General features: G+C 35.8%; 1 protein-coding gene, 1 long non-coding RNA gene and 1 other non-coding gene across 3 annotated transcripts in view; 1 reads left to right on the plus strand and 2 right to left on the minus strand.

Annotated features, from left to right (window-relative positions):
• Window positions 1–552: 552 nt before the first annotated feature.
• Window positions 553–2,572, plus strand: LOC136811101 (uncharacterized). The gene is made up of 3 exons (XR_010847200.1): window positions 553–747; window positions 1,942–2,016; window positions 2,265–2,572. It is a non-coding gene; the product is annotated as an uncharacterized lncRNA (long non-coding RNA).
• Window positions 2,573–5,504: 2,932 nt separating this feature from the next.
• The window catches only part of LOC136811102 (ATP-binding cassette sub-family C member 4-like), a 31,563-nt gene continuing 18,721 nt past the window's right edge, over window positions 5,505–18,346 (minus strand). Inside the window, exons 15-29 of the mRNA XM_067067702.1 lie at window positions 18,249–18,335; window positions 17,922–18,018; window positions 17,471–17,767; window positions 16,947–17,128; window positions 16,342–16,565; window positions 15,841–15,920; window positions 15,173–15,323; window positions 14,758–14,988; window positions 14,449–14,555; window positions 14,084–14,275; window positions 12,156–12,311; window positions 11,570–11,659; window positions 11,189–11,361; window positions 10,108–10,213; window positions 5,505–6,049 (exon numbers count right to left, since the gene is read on the minus strand). Of these exons, the coding sequence (XP_066923803.1) occupies window positions 5,603–6,049; window positions 10,108–10,213; window positions 11,189–11,361; window positions 11,570–11,659; window positions 12,156–12,311; window positions 14,084–14,275; window positions 14,449–14,555; window positions 14,758–14,988; window positions 15,173–15,323; window positions 15,841–15,920; window positions 16,342–16,565; window positions 16,947–17,128; window positions 17,471–17,767; window positions 17,922–18,018; window positions 18,249–18,335 (2,620 nt within the window). The 3' untranslated portion in view covers window positions 5,505–5,602. The remainder of the gene's footprint in view (window positions 6,050–10,107; window positions 10,214–11,188; window positions 11,362–11,569; window positions 11,660–12,155; window positions 12,312–14,083; window positions 14,276–14,448; window positions 14,556–14,757; window positions 14,989–15,172; window positions 15,324–15,840; window positions 15,921–16,341; window positions 16,566–16,946; window positions 17,129–17,470; window positions 17,768–17,921; window positions 18,019–18,248; window positions 18,336–18,346) is intronic.
• Window positions 10,743–10,814, minus strand: Trnap-agg (transfer RNA proline (anticodon AGG)). Its single transcript has one exon. It is a non-coding gene; the product is annotated as a tRNA-Pro (tRNA).

Consider the following 18,346-nt stretch of genomic DNA (forward strand, 5'->3'; position numbering starts at 1 on the left):
GACTTTTACTAAATTTCCTAATTTTAAGAAGAATGAGATTTCCAATCTATGGAAATTTGTTGAAAGATGATTTTTTCCATCTTTACAATTTTCAAAAATATGACTATTACTAACTTTCCTAATTTTAGGAAGAAGAGTGTTCCAATCTATGGAACCCATGGAAAGTTGTTTTCTTCACTTTCAAATTTTCAAAAATATTTACTATCCCCGGAACCAGATCAAACGATTCAATTAAGCAACCCTACTTATTCCTATTATCCCTTAATTAAAAGCTTCACTTTTTGGCATAATCTATTCTATATAAAATAGTGCCATTTTAAGGCATATCAGAAAATCAAAATTTGTCAACCCACTTTTCAAAGTCTAAGTCTTGGTTATGGCGCGTTGGCTATCTTGAATATTAATGAAAAACATAAGATTTCTGGGGGTCAAGAAAAACTTGTAAAAATATCCTTTTTTCAACTACGTTTCAATTCATGATGTATTTTCAGAATATATAAAAGTCTAAAATGAATTTAAAATCTCTATGCACCTAGCAAAGTGTAAAGATTGTGCTAAACGTGCTAAATAATTAAAAACGACTTTGAGTTGTTCGGTTGTAACCCCCGGTTTTCATTTTCGTCTACAAATTCATAACATTGGAAAAAATAAGTCTTTCAAAATTCTGGTTGTTGAAAGCAGGAAGCAAGCCAAACCAATTTGTTGGAAGAAGACTGAAGCAAGACCTGATTTCTCCCCTAAGCCTTTGTAAGTACCAAATTTAGCTACTTTTCAGAGTTTAGCCACTTGAATATTAGAACTGAAAATGTCCTTTTTGTCTTAGCTGGAATAGTTTTTCTGAGACTCTTTCACATGATGCTTTCTTTGGCACTTTTTCAGCTGTCTGTCACTTTTTTCTGAGAGATGCCTCTGGCAATATCACATTAATGCCTTTTCAGGGGACTGTGACTAGATATTTTTCTTTCTATGATTGTTGTTTCAATGTATTGCAACAATAAATACTGTATTTCTAAAATTCTAAAGAAACAGACACCTAGACATGTTTTACGAGACTTTTGTAAAGTTTATTCAAATTAAATAAATAGATATAGAAATAGGTTCAATGGAAACTTGAATAGCCGTCCTTTGTTGGGGGGGGGGGTTTGTACTTTTACGGTGTGACGGGGGTTGGCCATTTTTAAGTCAAAAAAAAGAAGGGAAAACGGTATTTTAAAATTAGACGGTGACGGTATTTGGCCTTATTTTTTGTCATTAGCCAGTATTTGAAATTGTACAAACCGGTCTGACGGTGTTATCATTTTTTTCAATTTTCGAGATTCCGGGATTCAGCAAAAATTTAGACGTGAAAACGTATTTCGAACCCCTACAAACCCCCCTTTATTTGCACTTGATATGTTGCATTCAGGATGTGATTTTCAGCAGTTTTCTAACATTTTTGTGGAAATTCTATGCAGTCCAATTGAGGCTAAGAAGGGAACAACTAAACTAGGAAAGACTAAACCTTGAAAAAAAAATAATTTTTCCTTCCAACCTACCCATCTTCAAAATCTAGGGTTTGGGGATTGACAAACCAACCTTTAAGTCCAGCCTGGTCCATTTGTTATGAAAGGGTTGTGCTCCATATATTTTTTCAAGATTTACAGAACAGCACAAAGAAGTATGAAATCTATATTGCATCAAATTGTCTCTTGAAAATTGTAATTAAAACAAATTAGCTGAAACTAAAGTGAGAATGAATTAAATTTTTGGTTGTTTTGGTTTTTTCATAATGATAGAAATAATTGTTCTCTGATTACACAAAATGTTAGGCATTTTAAATGGGATGGATAAAAGAATAAAAAAGTTTCAGCTTTAAATGCTTTTAGCTTTTTTACAGCTGGGATTAGATAATTCTTTAATTCAAGATGGTGTGTAAATATGCTTTACTCTTCCTCACCTCAGGTCACAACGTTTGACAATGTGTTGATGTGAACATGGATAAAATCATTGTCATTGTTCTGCAATAAATTTTATATTGTAAGTATGTATTTTTCTTCAAATTTCTTTTGTATTCAACACAATTAAAATCAGAGAGTATCCTAATTAGTTTAACTAATAAGAGCATTACAAACTGAATTCGTACTAGAAACTTTTCTCCTTCAGGCATCAGGGAGATGCAAGCAACAACTTGACTGCTGGTATCATGTATACCAAAGTTGATAGTTTCTAAGATTTTTGGCAGACTTGATGAATTAAATGTTTTTGTATTTTCTTATTTTGTTCAGGAGAGATGGTCCAATCAAAGTGTTGTAGGATGCTGTGAATTTCAATATCGATTAAATCGACTTATGAATTTATCCCAGCCATTATTCAAATGATTGCTGCATACCAATTTTTATAGCTATATAGTGGAAGCTGACTTTTGAACAATTATCAAATGAATTTGATGTAAACTTGGTTTTGCTTGTGCTTCATGTTTTTATCCAAGTTTCCTCTTTGGAATAAGCATTATTTTTAGTTTTTCATTTAATTTGAAATCAATGGAAATTAGATTATCTTGGTAAGAGTTTTTTACATTATTTATTATTTATTTATTAGTTTTTTAGATCCTCAAAATGATTCATCATTATACTCTAAAACTTTTTAAGAGTGTCCAGGCAAGATTGACAATGATTTTTTTTTTGCAACCTTAGAGTTTTCTAAACATGTTAGAAAAAAATAACCCTCAATATATAAAGTTAAAATCTGGTTTATGGTAGCTGAATTTGATTTCTCAAGCTTTCTTCCTCACCATTTTTAATTCTTTCAAATTATTATTTGTGATTAGATAATTTTTTTTATAAGATTTGCAAGACTCAATTATTTTTCAGTTAAAATTTATTTGTCTTTCATTTATAAAATAAACAAGGCTTAAAATTATTCTTGGGCTTTTGAAATTTTCGCTTTCCCGGATTTATGTAGTTCTTTCCACTTTTTCGAAATATGGACTTTCTAATTGTTGGAAAGTTAGAAAGATGATATTGTGGAAAGATAGAAAGGTAACCTTACAAACTTTCCAATCGATGTGGAAAGATGAAATTTTTGATCAGTTGAAAGATGTAGAAAGTTGACATTTACGTTTTTCCACCAGTTTGAAAAGTGAAATTTCTGATAGTTGGAGTAATGATCTTTCCACTGATTGGAAAGTTAGAAAGATGACCTTGTGGAAAGATAGAAAGGTAACCTTATTAACTTTCCAATGGATGTGGAAAGACCATCATTCCACTCATTGGAAAGATGTGGAATTGTCACATTTCCACGCCTTTCCACACATTGGAAATCTCTTTTTTCACCCAGTGTATATCGTCTGACTGATCGTTGTTTTCACTTTTCTCCTTATTGCCTTATTATCTAGCTTTCATCATCAGGTAGGTCCATTCAGCATGTTGCTTGTTAAATATGTCTTAGAGGCATTGGAATAGTCTTGAGAGCTTAAAAACTTTTGTCGAAACTTGGATACGCTTGCCTCTTTATACTTGAAGGGGTTGGGACTGTGACGACCAAACATGCCATACTCTCGGGTACCTAATAGCCGTCCCCCCACTAATTAATGTTTCGTAAATATCATTTGGGGGATGTACGTCGGCGAGAGGCAGGTTGAAAACACTTTTTTCCAACCGGGGCTGAAAATTTTAACTTATTTTCACTCCGGATTGAAAAATTAAAACGAAAATAGACGCGCATTGAACGGGGTGGAAAAAAATTTGTTTATATAAACGAGAATGTAAAAATCTTCAAAAATTTGAAAAAATAATAAATTTCACTCCGGTTATCAGTGAAGTTAACCCCGGGGTGAATTCACCCCGCAAAAAAATCTATTTCACCCCGCCTAAATGTGTGTACAGAAACAGTGTTTTTGGACCCGTGTTTGCTTTATAGACCGGAGTGAAATTCATTCCCGGGTGAAGTTTTTTAAATTTCACCCCGGCTACGTGTAACCACTGCCTTAGAAGCAAAACCAATGTTTTTCGAAGACACCCTGTTCAAGTAACTGTTTGAGCATAGCGAATATAAAAAACCCCGGTCTGGAAAGCTTTTGTTTCTTTCTTTTGTTAACTTGCGTTCGCAGGTCGACTGTTTTGCATACTTTTTGATCATGTGATTAGAAATTAGACCAATCCCAAGGGGAGATTGGTAACGTAATCAAAAAGCATGCAATCGCAACTTGCCTCTTGTTTATAACAAAGGAAGATTTGACAAAAAAGCGTTTTTCATAATGACTATGGTTTGAGTAAAGTTAAAGACGATGTCAAATTGTATCTCTGATGAATGATAAAATATATCTTTCAATAAAATGTGATTTAAAATCAAAGGTTTTCTGTGTACAAGTCTTTTAAAAAAGAATACGTTATAGCGGATAATATCTCAATCAATATATTACAAAAAATTTCCTAAAGCTTATAAAATAAACAGGTGCAAGAATCATATTATTCAAAGCTGAATAATGAGCTATACTACAAAAGGTAGTGTTATTTGAGTGCAACCTTAACAAATTAATTATGCTGGATCCATGTGCAGTTGAATTAAAAAATTACCAAGATGAGCAAAAAATTCCATAAGAACTAATATATTTGCAAGACGAAGCGCTTGTATTAAAACAATATAACAAACCACTTTTTTTCCCCATCGCTACGCTCGAAAATCATCGGCCAAGTCACGATTCCTTCTTTGCAGCACTGGGATAGTGAGTAGAATGTTAAAATACTGCAAATCAAGCGTTTTGAAAACCTATTACCGTTCAAAAGATTTCTCGACCTTTTCCTCGACTTTCCTTGCTCGAAATTGTTGAAATTCAGATTCAGATAAAAAATGGATTAAAAATTAGATCCTTGTGCGATGGAAATATTAAATAACTGAACCGAATTTAATTATAAGAGCCTAAAATACCTAACAATCTACACTCAAACACTTGGAAGGTTTTGAGAATGGAAAAGCACAAAAACAAAAGCAAAAACAAAACAACGCATGGGTAATGTACGAAAACACGACACTTGAAAATAAAAACATTAAAACAATCGAAAACGAAAAACCAAGATAAACCACAAATGAAAAAGTCAAGCCTTGGTAAAAATGGTAATCTATACATGCATAAATACAATGATAAAATTCAGTGACGGAAAGGAAAGAGGGATAAATGTGTATGTACTGATATAGTACCTCCCAGATCATTTAATTGATGTTTTTTTTCAAGCCTAGTTGAAAGATATATTACTCATTCCCAACACCTCTTTAAAATTTGTCTTTTGCTTTCAACTTCAAATTCATTCAACTTTAACCGTAGAGTCGAAAGAGAAGTTGTTAAGCTCTGTGACATCCTAAATTTGATACGAGGATACCAAAGCGATCTTGGACGGACTATAAATCTCATCGCTACCCGTCACTGAAAGTCCACATGTAAAACAAAATCAAAAAGACAATAAAAACGATCAAATCTTTTACATGCATGGTAGAATATAAATATAAACTTTTTGCTATAAAATTTCTAACTATCAATAATACAGTACTTTTGGAAAGCTTCTTAGGGATTAGATCTGAACGAAAGAATCGAATTATATACCAACCGTAAAAATGAATGAATGAATGTTTACAATTCAGTGGTGGGTAGAAGAGTGCTTGTATCTGCATGAATGGAGTCTTCCGTCTCATCTATGGTGGTATCATCAACAGATGTTTCTCTTACTTCTTCTTGGTCGGGCTGTTCTACACTTTGGTCGATAGCACTTTCAACTGGATTTTCATCTTGTGTTTTCTCATCACTTATTGCTGACACGACAATTTCAGGACTCGGTAATGGCATCGGCGTAACAGGACACACGCCATCTTTACACTTACAACCGCCCTGGCAATCACCCAACAATCCTGCCACGTGCGCTTTCTTATGACGATCACAATGTGCTTTGATGGCCATCTCGAACAGTCTCTGCGCTTCGTCGTGGCCCGTCTGTTTGACCAGCCCGTACAACAACGTTCCTTTACATCTCAAAAGACGATACGGTTCTTCGAACTCTTTCAAGTAACCCGCATCAAGAACCTGAAAAAATGTTTCAGATTTCAAATTAAAAAAAAGGTTTTTGAAGTTAGAAGAATGTGTAACATTAATAACAAAGTAGGGACTCAAGTGAGAAATAGCAAAATACAGTACACTATCGCTTATTTGTATTTCTATCTTTTTTTTCTTTATTATTTTATTAATTGTCTTTCAGGCTCTTCCATATTTTACAATGGCTATTCCATTCGTCCTATGTAAAAATAATCATATTTAAATAAAAAGATAATTATATTCTATGAAAAAAATATGCTGTAGAAACAAAACACTGAAAACTCAAGGATACTGACAGAGCTCACAAAATTGCAGATTGTAAAACCGTACTCACAAAATTGCAGAAAAAACCAGAAAGTATAGCTTGTTGGTGTTATAGTGGTTAATTTAGGAGAAGTTCGGTAAAGTTGTAGTAGTATTGAAGTGGCTAAGCTAATCCTGCGAAAATTTCAGTGTTGATCAGACCACCAGACTAAAATATCAAGTAAATATTGTAAATATTTTAGGTGAATATTAATAATATAACCACAAGACCTCATGATCATAGAATCTGCAATATATTGGCTCGGAATAGGAAAAATTGGGCAAAAGTGAGCGAGGTGCCAAGATTGAAAAAAAAACTGGCACGACCCGAAAAACGTTGCTAAGACTTGAACATGATGAGAAATTGTAGAGTTAAATACTGCTAATTCGAACGAAGAAAACTATAAGATTGAGTAATGTATACACGTTGTTTTTTTTAAGAAATACACTTTTAAGAAACATGCTGAGGCTGAGAATGAGAAAATAAGATTTTTTAACTCGTTTTTTTTAAAGAACCTTCCAACCCAGCCTTCCATGAGGCTGATTATGTTAAAAAGTTTAGAAACATGTAAGAAACATTTAAGGCTCAAAAGGCCGATTTCTTAAAAAACATTGAGACTGCTTGGTGAAACTAGTTTCTTAAAAAAAAAAAAAACGTGTAGATTGCTGTGAGGTTACCGATTGTAGAAAAAAAAAATAGATATAATGTGTATAAAATATTGCCAGACTACGATCTAAAAAATACTTTTTTAAAATATTGCGAAATTTTTTGTGATCAGGTTCTTCCCTGATCGCTTTTGGAATATCATTCAAAAAGCGACTTGCCTTGCCAACAAATAATTTTTCCGATACATTAGTCTCGTATTTAGATTCTTCAAGTTCCTCAACATTACGAGTATTACGTCCAGCGACTCTTGATTTAAAACCTTTTAAGTACGATGGAAACTCATCCTCGTGAATCGACTTGTGTGCTAGTTTCAAAAGTTCAAAATGAATTTGATGCTGGATCGGTAACCAACCAAGCTGTACTACATCCTCGATTGTAGAATATCTCAGCGTCACGAAAGCTGCAATTCTGCATAGTAGTTTATCAAGTTTTTTTTCAACTGGATTTGTGGCAGGTTCCAGAACCATGAACAACATTAGTGTAATTTCGATATAAGAAGGGCTTCTGCCAGTTGCTTCCGCAGACGAAAAGTTGCTGTACGACGAAGATAGCGTAGCAAGTATAATTTTGCGCAAAGTGATTGACAGAGTTTATCGATATGAGTTTCCCAATTTAGATTTTGATCGAATTGAATGCCAAGAAGTTTATAAACGGTAACTCGTTCTATCAGTTGGTCTGTGTGATAGATATGAAAGGTTGCGTGATCGGGGTTCATGAAATCGTGAAGGTTCGACATTCTCAGTGTTGACAGTAGCATGATTTTGGTTTTTTTGTTGTTAAACGCCAGATTGTTAGTGGTTGACCATTCTCTAAGTTGGTTTAAACGATGTGTTAAGTTGACGATTGAAGCTGGGAGGTTTACTGTCTTACAGTGTTCATAGATAGTAGTGTCGTCTGCATATTGGTTTGTGCTCCCACCATCGACTTTATCTTGTAGGTCGACGGTATAAAGGTTGAATAGAATTGGTCCAAGTATAGAGCCTTGAGGTACCCCAAACGATACAGTTCCGTAGTCAGATTTTTTGTCGTCAATCTGGACGAATTGGCGACGATTACATAAGTACGAAAGCATAAGCATGGCAGCACTGTTCGAAAAGCCTATCTTTCGTAGTTTTACCAGTAGCATTTTGTAATCGACGGTATCGAAGGCTTTAGAATAATCAAAAAGGCGGCTAGTGTGACTTCGCTTTTGTTCATTGCACCAATGATGTCGTCTCGTATCTTCATTAGGAGTGTTCGGTAGAATGACGCTTGCGGAAACCAGACATGGTTTGTTGATATATCTGGTTTCTTTCGATGTACTCAACAATCTGCTTTGCCATTAAACGTTTGTAAAGTTTTGATAAGATAGGCAAAACAGTGACAGGTCTGAATTAGTCAGGAGTGACGGACTGTTCATTTTTTGGAATCGGTGTTACTTTACGGATTTTCCATTGCTGATGGAAAGTGGTTTGAGCGATCCCTGTGTTTATGATGTGAGTTAGTGGTGACGCTAGATGGTCGGCGATAGGTTTGATCAGTGATACTGGTAGATCGTCATACCCAGCAGAGCAGTCACTTCGAAGATTCTTTATTTCTTTGACGACTTGATCATAAGTGACAGGTTGAAACTCAAATTCCTGATCAACCTCAGTAACGAAATTTCGAAGAAGATGTTGCATTTCTTCAGTGAATTCCTTGGTTGCGATCCAAGGATTCTTGGTGCCGAGGATAAGTAGTGTGCATTTACGGATGGTTGGATATTTATCACACTTTTTGTTGGATTGAGAATTCGATGAATTAGCCTCCAGACTTCTTTTGGTTTTTTCGATGAAAGAAGTCTGCAATTTAGATTTTGATCGAATTGAATGCCAAGAAGTTTATAAACGGTAACTCGTTCTATCAGTTGGTCTGTGTGATAGATATGAAAGGTTGCGTGATCGGGGTTCATGAAATCGTGAAGGTTCGACATTCTCAGTGTTGACAGTAGCATGATTTTGGTTTTTTCTTTTTAGTGTGTTTTATTTCTTTTTAATGCATTGCGAGCGTCACGAAATTCGTTCCAGTCGGAGTCTGATTGAGTTCGATGAGCAGCGGTGCGCTTCTCGTGGCAACTTTGCTGTAGATCGTTGATTTGTAAGTCTTTCATCCAGGGTGCTTGCGGACGAGTGACTTTGATTCTTTTTAAGGGTGCGTGACGTTCGACGCACTCAAAGAGTAGATAATTGAGTGTGCTTAGACTATCATCTGTACAATCGGTTGCATAAACGAGATTGAACGGTAGGGTGGAAGCATCAGCTACGTATGTAGGTAATTTGAAGTTTCTCATGTCATGTATTACTTTGTACCGTGGTTCGATTCGGGCGACACGAGTGTTCAAGCAGGCAAACACGGCATCATGATCACTGATTTCTGGTGTCGGTAGAACTTCGCAGAATTTGACTTTACATGAGGAGTTGGTCGAAATGTGGTCAATGAGCGACACTCCTTTACGTGATGGAGATTTGACATGCTGGGCGAGGTCGAACGAACGAAGGGTTTCGAGATAGGAATCTTTTATTTGAGAGTTCGATAATAGATCGATATTAAAATCACCCGTTATCACCACGTTTCCCGTCCAGTCAAGAATAGCTGTTCCAACGATTCTGTCGAAGCTTTCAAGCCAATCCGCATTTTCTTGGTTCGTGAAGTTCGGTTGATACGCAACATTGAGGAGGAGTTTAGAATGTTTGTTTTTTCCTTCAATTTCAACCCATAGATGTTCGAGGGCTGGGTTGATGTTGGTGATATCTTTGCGTATTTTGTGCTTGATGTCATCTTTGATGTATTTGCCGACACCACCACCATCATTCAAATCTTTCTATAATTCGAACTTATTCAAATTCCTGTCACGGAGAAACCCTCTTGATATACTTTCTAATAATTCGAATCTCTCTGTAAAAAAATCTCTCTGTAAACTGAACAAATAATATCCTCGGTTCGAGTTCGAATTAACAATAGTCATCTGTACAGATGGATAAGTCAAATATGTCTTTTAATTTGCTAAAAAGAATATACTTTGTTAAGTTACAGATTAACTCTACTACTGCAGTATTCTTACCATGATTCTGTCGGAATCCATGATGGTGTGTAAGCGGTGAGCGATGGTGAGTACTGTGCATTCTTTAAACTTTTCCCGGATCGTCTCTTGGATCAACGAATCCGTCCTGAGATATGAATAGAACGATAATATACGTTCATATGGTTAATATACAAGGAAAGACCAACTTCCTAGTCGCAAAATTCGAAACACTGTTTTTGGTAAAACAAATTTATGCCAGTAAAGCAAAAGGTCGTTTGATGTTCGATTGAGAGGAGATGTTCGTGTAATGAATGTAGACAGGATGTCAATAAAAAGATGATAAAAGTCTGAATGACATAATGATTGATTGATTGACGTCTTACAAAAAATCATTTATCAATGAACGGAGATAATCTTATAATTGGTTGAGCTAAAATAAGTCAATCTCAAAAAAACACACAGAGAGAGGTCAGATTACAATTTGATAATAACAGAGTGACTTTTTGTCAGACGATACTATCGTTCATTGCCTAGAGAAGCTAGTTAATAATCATTTTAGTTTCGTCAACGCAATTATAGCCGTGAAATACTCAATAAATTCGGACAGGGAGGGATTTATTACTCCTAAAAGATCAACATGTAATGAGCAAAAAACTTTGTCAGGGAAAATTAAGGGGCCTGTCCGGGAGTTGAACCCGGGACCTCTCGCACCCTAAGCGAGAATCATACCACTAGACCAACAGGCCGATGTCAGGATACGTCGATTTGAAGAATTTATCGAACTATTGATCATGCTGAAGGTGATTGAACCAGAACACAAAACTATGTTCGAACGTTTGTTTGTTGAAAACGGTTCAAACAAACTGTTTTCAACTAAAAGTTTAGTCTAGGGCTAGCTCGAATGCAGTAGAACATCTACCGGGGAAGTTTCTTTACATTTCGAGCGTTCCAAATTCAATCTCCTCTGTACCAGATTAAATCGGGATTATTAAAAATAGGATACTACCCGTACCTGGCCTCGAGATTAGCAATAAATGAGATGTGACGTAATACCAAGACTCGTGCGAGTCAAGTAGGAATTAAGAAAATAAATGATAGTTAAAGAAAGAATGAGAATTACTTTGGATCCACATTGGCGGTGGCTTCATCAATGACCAACACACGATTGTGCTTCAAGATGGCTCTTGCTAAACAAATCAACTGACGTTGTCCCACACTCAAATTGTTGCCAGATTCTTTCATCTCGCTGTCTAATTTTCCAGGTAGCTCCAACACTGCATCTTTCAGTTGCACCTGAAATGGACATTATACAGGCATATGTTGAGAAAATGTCATAGTACTAAAATTACTAGAACAAGGAGAGTTGAAGAAATATCAATTCTAAATTATATGCTTATTTCATTATTTCATGATGGATATTCTTAATCCTTTTGGGGAAAATCATCCTAAAATAATATATTTCGATTTCGATTACATAAGATTAAATACAGTAGTATGGTACCTCATGGAGACAATCCCACAGATCTTTATCGTTGTACTTGTTGAAAGGATCCAAGTTGTATCGCAATGTCCCACTGAACAAAATGGGCTCCTACAAAGTAAAGAAGAAGAAGTCTTCAATAAACAAAACGTAATTTATTTTCCCGTGACCTTACATGACAGCTTTATAATCTTATAAGAACAAAAACCTAAATGCCTGGATAAACAGATTCACCTATTTTAATGACAGTTGAGACTTGAAGTAAAATAACGAAATAAGCATATTGCAAAGCATAATGACAAAATCTGTATTTTCCCATATAGATCAGATAGTTGTAACAACAATAATAAAATTTTACAACCGCTTACGTCGTAGGCTTGGCCGGGATGGAACAATCTCTCCGCCCCACAAGGTCTACTTATGTTTGTGAGAGATTATTCCATACCAGACCTCCCTAATTTCTTATTCATGGCAAGGGCACAAAAACTATTTATATTCATATTTTTGTTTTCAATCACTTGATCCACCAAAGGACCTTTCTTTGTATAATGATCTTTAATGATCGGTAAAGGGAAACAATAAAATATTTTCGAGGGCACTTCCTAACCTGTGGAATGATGGAGAGCTTCTTTCGAAGATCATCCAGACCTAACTGTAAAATATCTTGATCATCAATGAATATCTTTCCCGAAGGTTCAGCCGTCCTGAAGATGGTGGACAGTAAAGACGATTTACCAGCTCCCGTTCGTCCACAAACACCAATCTATCAAGGGAAACAAGCTAGATGCTGAATGGACCTACCTGATGATGAAAATTAGATAGCAATGCGAGGAGAAAAAAAATCAGTCAGAAAATATAGCGTTTAGCGAAAATGCATAACGCAATAAATTCATCATTGATTGTTGATGGGGCGGGGGCGGGGGAGAGGGAAGGGTTGTAGGGAAAAAATAAATAGAAAGTTCTGGTCATAAAAATCAGTTTTATTGACAATTGAATCATGCTTGATAGTGAGCATTGTTATCAATAATGTTTTTGTGTGAAAAACATAAAAATATAAGGAAAAAATCCAATGAAAATCTGCAAAAACAGCGATTTCCGGCATTTCAACCGAAAAATTTTTTTTCTCAAAAATCGAACTCGGCCATGTTTTGAGCATTACGAATATGCATCTTTCTGCAAAAAATCAGAAAAAAACTTAGGATGAAAATTCGAGAAAATGTCAAAAAACCGGCATTTTCGGCCGGAAAAATTTTCTTTTTTGAAAATCGGGCTCCATTACATATTAGGTATTGTCATTTTGCATCAGTGTGCAAAATTTCATAAAAAAATATAAAAAGAAATTCAAGAAATACTGTCTTTCCGGCGATAATAGGTTGTTCCGGCGATTTTTAAATAGTTCCGGCTTCAAAAATCGATTTTATTGAAAATTGAAACATGCTTGATGGTGGGCATTGCTAATAATAATGTTTTTGAATGAAAAAACAACCAATTACCTTATCGGGGAAAACTTTTGGACAAGTGACGAATATCTTCCCCGACGAAAATTTTCCCCGGCCTTAATGCGTTTACCAACTACCAACAAGTGACGAATTTTCCCCGATAAGGTATAAGGAAAAAGTCCAATGAAAATCTAAAAAAACGGCGATTTCCGGCATGTTTCCGGCATTCTCCGCCGGAAAAAAATGTTTCTCAAACATCGGACTCGGCCATGTTTTGGGCACTGTTAATACGCATCTTTGAGCAAAAAATCAGAAAAAACTAATGATAAAATCTCGAGAAAATGCCAAAAAAACAGTTTTTCCGGCATATTTCCGGCATTTTCGGTCGAAAATCGGGCTCCGTCACATTTGGGACATTACCATTTTGCATCATTGTGCAAAAAATCAGAAAAAAATAATGAGTTAACATTGAGAAAAGCTATATTTTCTTATTTGGTTAAAGGGAATTTCCCCAAAATACGAAAATCCGTTTTTAGGCAAATAAGAATTTTCCGGGAAAAACCACTTCAGCCATTCTTTAGAGAATCTTGCCCTCCATCTTTGTACTAAAAATCAGAAAAAAGTAATGACAGGATTTTGCACAAAGTCCAAAAAACCCTATTTTTAGGTAGTTTTTGGCCCAAATTTGACCAAATAAATTTTTCTCAAAAATCGGGCTCCGTCACGTTTTGGGCATTGCCATTTTGCATCATTGTGCAAAAAATCAAAAAACTAATGAGCCAATCCTGAGAAAAGCTGGTAACAGACGAACGAACGGACATGGGTTAATTTATAGGACCTCCACCCGGGGTACCCGGAGGTAGGTCCGAAAATTGTAACGCTAATTGTACTTGTGCTAAATGCGTTATCGATATTAAAAAAATAACTATCAATACAGTCGACTCCCTCTAATTCGATCTTCAAATGAACAAAACTTCTTCGAATTAGAGAAAGTTTCAAATTACAGAAAGTGACTTTAAAAACTACTTTTCAGGTGAGTGGACCAATATTTTAATTGGAATAAAAGAGATTCAAATGAGATAGATTTTCGATTTACTTTTTCGTTGCTGTGTATTTTAGCAGTGATGCAATGCAAGACATTTGGCAGAGTTCGATGGTAAGAGAATTGCAATCGATCGAAGGTGATGGAACCTCGTTTAGGCCATTCTTTGGACGGGCGAACGTTCGTTTTACGTGGTGCTTCCGACTCCAAATCGGAATATTCGAAAACACGCTCCACTGAAGTGAACTAAAAAGAAGACAATGTACGAGGAATTGGTTTACATTTTTAAGTATGAATCACGAAGAAGATCTCCAACCTCCAAGTCATTTCGAAAGAGATTCAACTGGTAATATAGAATATACTGCTAAAAAGTAGTGTCATCTCAATACGACCTGGTACATGGGAACATGCTCACTCACATAATTTTCCACTTCAGTAGATTGCTGGACGAAGAACTGCAACAAAGGGGCAACACCCACTGCATATGTTAGAAGTAAGCCCACTGTCCCTGCTTGACCGTCAAAGCCTGTAAGTAAAAAAACGACAATAACTGTAAATCTGAAGAGACTAGATATGAATATGTATCAAAACCTTGTCCGCTTGCTCTTTAAACTTCCGCTTTATGAATCAAAGAAGCTACAAAATACACCCTTTTTTAGAAAGTGCGTGAACTTTTTATTAATACTTATTAAAACTTGTTACGAACCGTCACGAGTGGGAAAACTTACTGTCAGAAAAAGCTACGGTGACGAAGGAAGTGAAGATAACCAACAAGCCAGAGATCAAATCTAAATTGAAGCCCAGCCAACCTGTAGATGCGACAAACGTGAAATAGGCTTCAGTGTGTTTATCTTGAACCTCTGCAAACAAGTCGAAAAATTTGTCTTGTACGCGAAACGCTCTGATGGTTGGTAAGCCAAGCATGGTGGTTGAGAAATGACCAAAGACTGGACTTCGAGCTGTTGTGAGAATGGAGGAACAGTTTAAAGACTTTTTTGCAAACCATCTGAAATCTATTTCGTTTTTACAATGAAATCATTGTGAATGCGAGAAAATATATAAAGTAGGAAACAGGAATGAACTAATTTCAATTTGACGCTAAGTTTTAACAATGTTATCTATATACATAAATAAAGTGCTTACCGATACCCTCGATGCGTTTGAGTTCGCGAGCGGTTTTGATGTAATACATTCTCAACATGATAAACACGATGACGATGGGGACCAACAACACCAAAAAGATGGCCATCTTGATCGATATCAACACCAACAAACCAAAAATGATAAAGAAATTCTGAAAAAAAAGAAGAATGTATTTGTATGAAAAGCTTCAGTCCATTCGCTTTAAGGTACTTTAAAGCCTCTTGATGTCAGCTATGTAATCGTTTTTACAAAAAGTGACTGCATTGAAAGTTACAGCCTCTAGAAGGTAGCTTGCTGGAGTCGAAAACTCTGGCTGTAACTTTGGACGCAATAATTTTATGTGAAAATAAATAGGCTTTAAAATAACTCCATACCAAAAATGAAGTTTTGTTCTTCAAAGGATTAAAAGTTCATTTTTGAAAATTTTTGAAATTCTCAAAGATTCGTGCTCTGGGTCATCTTGTTTAGTGGTATATAATTTGTTGGAATTAAGTATTGGTTGAGAGATGGCAAGTAAAACAAAAGTTAGTGCAGACTTGAAGCGAGTGAACTCTAATTGTCATCAGAAAACTATTTTGTTCTGTCCACGAAGCAAGAAGCAACATTGCTAAAATAGACAATTATTGTGTAACATTCCTTGAAGCAGTTGAAGAAGATATAAATGTTACCTGCATAATTTGGAATGCAGAGAAAGGCAACATGTCATCTATCAGGCTTGTGTCTTTGGAGAATCGATTCAATATACGACCTAAAGAGGCGAGATCAAAATAATACACTTTCCAATTAAGTACATAAATGCAACGAACAGACTCGAAATTCATTACGATTATTTTTAGCCGACGAATAATTTTGCCGCGGAACATTTTATATCAATTGATTTTTGGTTACTTTTTGGCTACACTTTCAACGACAAAAGATTGCCACAGAAACTAAAGCAAACGCATGATTGCTGTTTCCATGTTTCCCAGCCTTAACTCTTGTAAAAGCCGACATTTCTCTGGTAGAAAATCCACAGGCAAAATTATTCATCGGTGGGGAGTGACAAAATTATTGGCAGATGATGAAATTTTCTGCCGACGAATTTTCTACCGATAAAAGGTGGCGTAGACACATTAGAATATTATCTAGGTCACAAAAAGGTCACATAAACCTTCAAAAAAATCACCTACCTGCAGAGTTTGTATCAAAGAAGAAGAGAGGCGCCCTCATGACAGACTTGAACATTTTCATGTGGACACCATTCGCTGTGGAGATCATCATTTTGAAGAAGGTCAAAGCACGTGCCAATCCAAGAACAATTAAAAGCACTGTCAGCAAGGCATATATCCCTAAATCATGACTTCGGTCGGCGTAAGTCTCTCCTTTCCTGTTGCTTTTCTCCTCATTGTTGGACCTTATGAAGTGAAGAGACATGGAAAATTATTATCCAAATTTATTATGATATACAGTGGAGTCTCCATAACTCGAATAAGCACGGGGAGCACAAATCTGTCAGAGTTGAGGAAATTTCGAAAATTTTTCAAAAGTTCAAGTTCAAGTTACTCTGGTAATGTATTTCGAATCTCCCCCAATTGCTTTGTAATAGGGGGGTTGTAATAGACAATGTAATTTGGTTTTAAAATTGTTATGGAAGAACCTTTGGAGGAACACTTTCATCTGTCCCCGGTCTGTCCCGTTTCGCGCGCACTTAAACAATACAATCATTTGAAAGGGCATAGAAGCTAAAACGAAAATAATGCAGCTGATAAAATATACAAACAATCTAATTCTTTACCATTCAGCCAACCAGAAATCAGCGAATTGAAAGATAACTTGAGTGATGACGATCAGGAAGATGGTGAAGACCCACTTGAGCTTTCCAGGACCTGATTTGAAGTATCGTACATAGACATCGGTACCCACTGCACCACCTTGTTTGGTTTCTTTGATTGGAATCACTTCTTCCGTTTTTTCTTCCTGCAGAAATATTGAAAAGATTACTAAAACTTCATCTTAAACTTCCGTTTAGTTTATTTAAGAAAACCACTTTCTCATTAGAACTAGTGTCAACTCGTTAGAATTGTTAAAGTGAAAACAGGTTATCTTGAACTCTTTCACCTAAAATAAATAAATAAGAAATTCTATGTTCTTGCGTGAGGTCTCACAAGAATTTCTTAGGAATACGACAAATAACACATGTATCAAACTACGTTCGAAAACAAAAAATGATATACTCCAAGTTGATTATCTTTATTTTTTTACAATTAGTACAGTACGTAAAAGTTTAGAATTCACTGGAAGCTGAGTGAGGAGACTTACGTAAACAACGCATTGAGAGACGTCCCCTGCCACAGTGGCTGTTGATTCACCAAAGTTACATCGTGAAGATTTCGATACTTGACGGCCAAAACTGATGGCGCGTTTCCTCAACAGTACACCGCCACCGTCCTCATCGTGTGACATGACGCGACTGAAACGCCGTTTCTTGTACATTTCCTCGTCGATCAATTCGTCTATTTGTTGTTCTGGCGTCTTCTTCTCGTCGTGAATGAGATTCCAAAATTCTAAACCAGCATCATTCAACTGTTGGAACGTTCCTTGTGCTACACAACGCCCCTGAAAAACCATTCAAGTTGATTTAAATTAAAATTTATCGATAAGTAAGGTTAAAGTAAGGCACTGAGTTTCCCTTCTCTTCCACAACTATAAACTTTGCTAGGAAAAATTAAACAAGGGGAAATCCGCCGAAACAAGTATTCGCCTTTCTTACATCAACTAGAGCCAATATTTCGTCTGCATCGCCCAAGTATTGAAGCTGGTGAGTGACCAGAATACGAACTTTGTCTTTTAAGAATCCATTCACACACCTAAAACGAAATACAGTACTGAACAAGTTGAAAAAAACTTGTTTTTGGTAAAATTTCAAATTGAGAACAACCGAGATTACCGAATTTTTAATCCCTTAAAATCATTAGAACAAAGTAATGAGATGTATAATAAGAATGATATCGATTCCTTATTTTGAGTTTTACATAATTTGAATGGATTTTACAATCAAAGAGAACTTAGAATGTGGTCAGTCTGCAGAACGGCTTACTTGTCATAAAGCTCTCGTCCAACATGAGCATCTACCGCACTCAACGGATCGTCCATGATGTAAATGTCCGCGTCCGCATAAACCGCTCTGAAAGGTTA

The sequence above is a fragment of the Clytia hemisphaerica genome, unplaced genomic scaffold (assembly GCF_902728285.1).
Source record: "Clytia hemisphaerica strain Z4C2 unplaced genomic scaffold, Clytia hemisphaerica genome assembly, whole genome shotgun sequence".
NCBI classification, from domain to species: Eukaryota; Metazoa; Cnidaria; class Hydrozoa; order Leptothecata; family Clytiidae; genus Clytia; species Clytia hemisphaerica.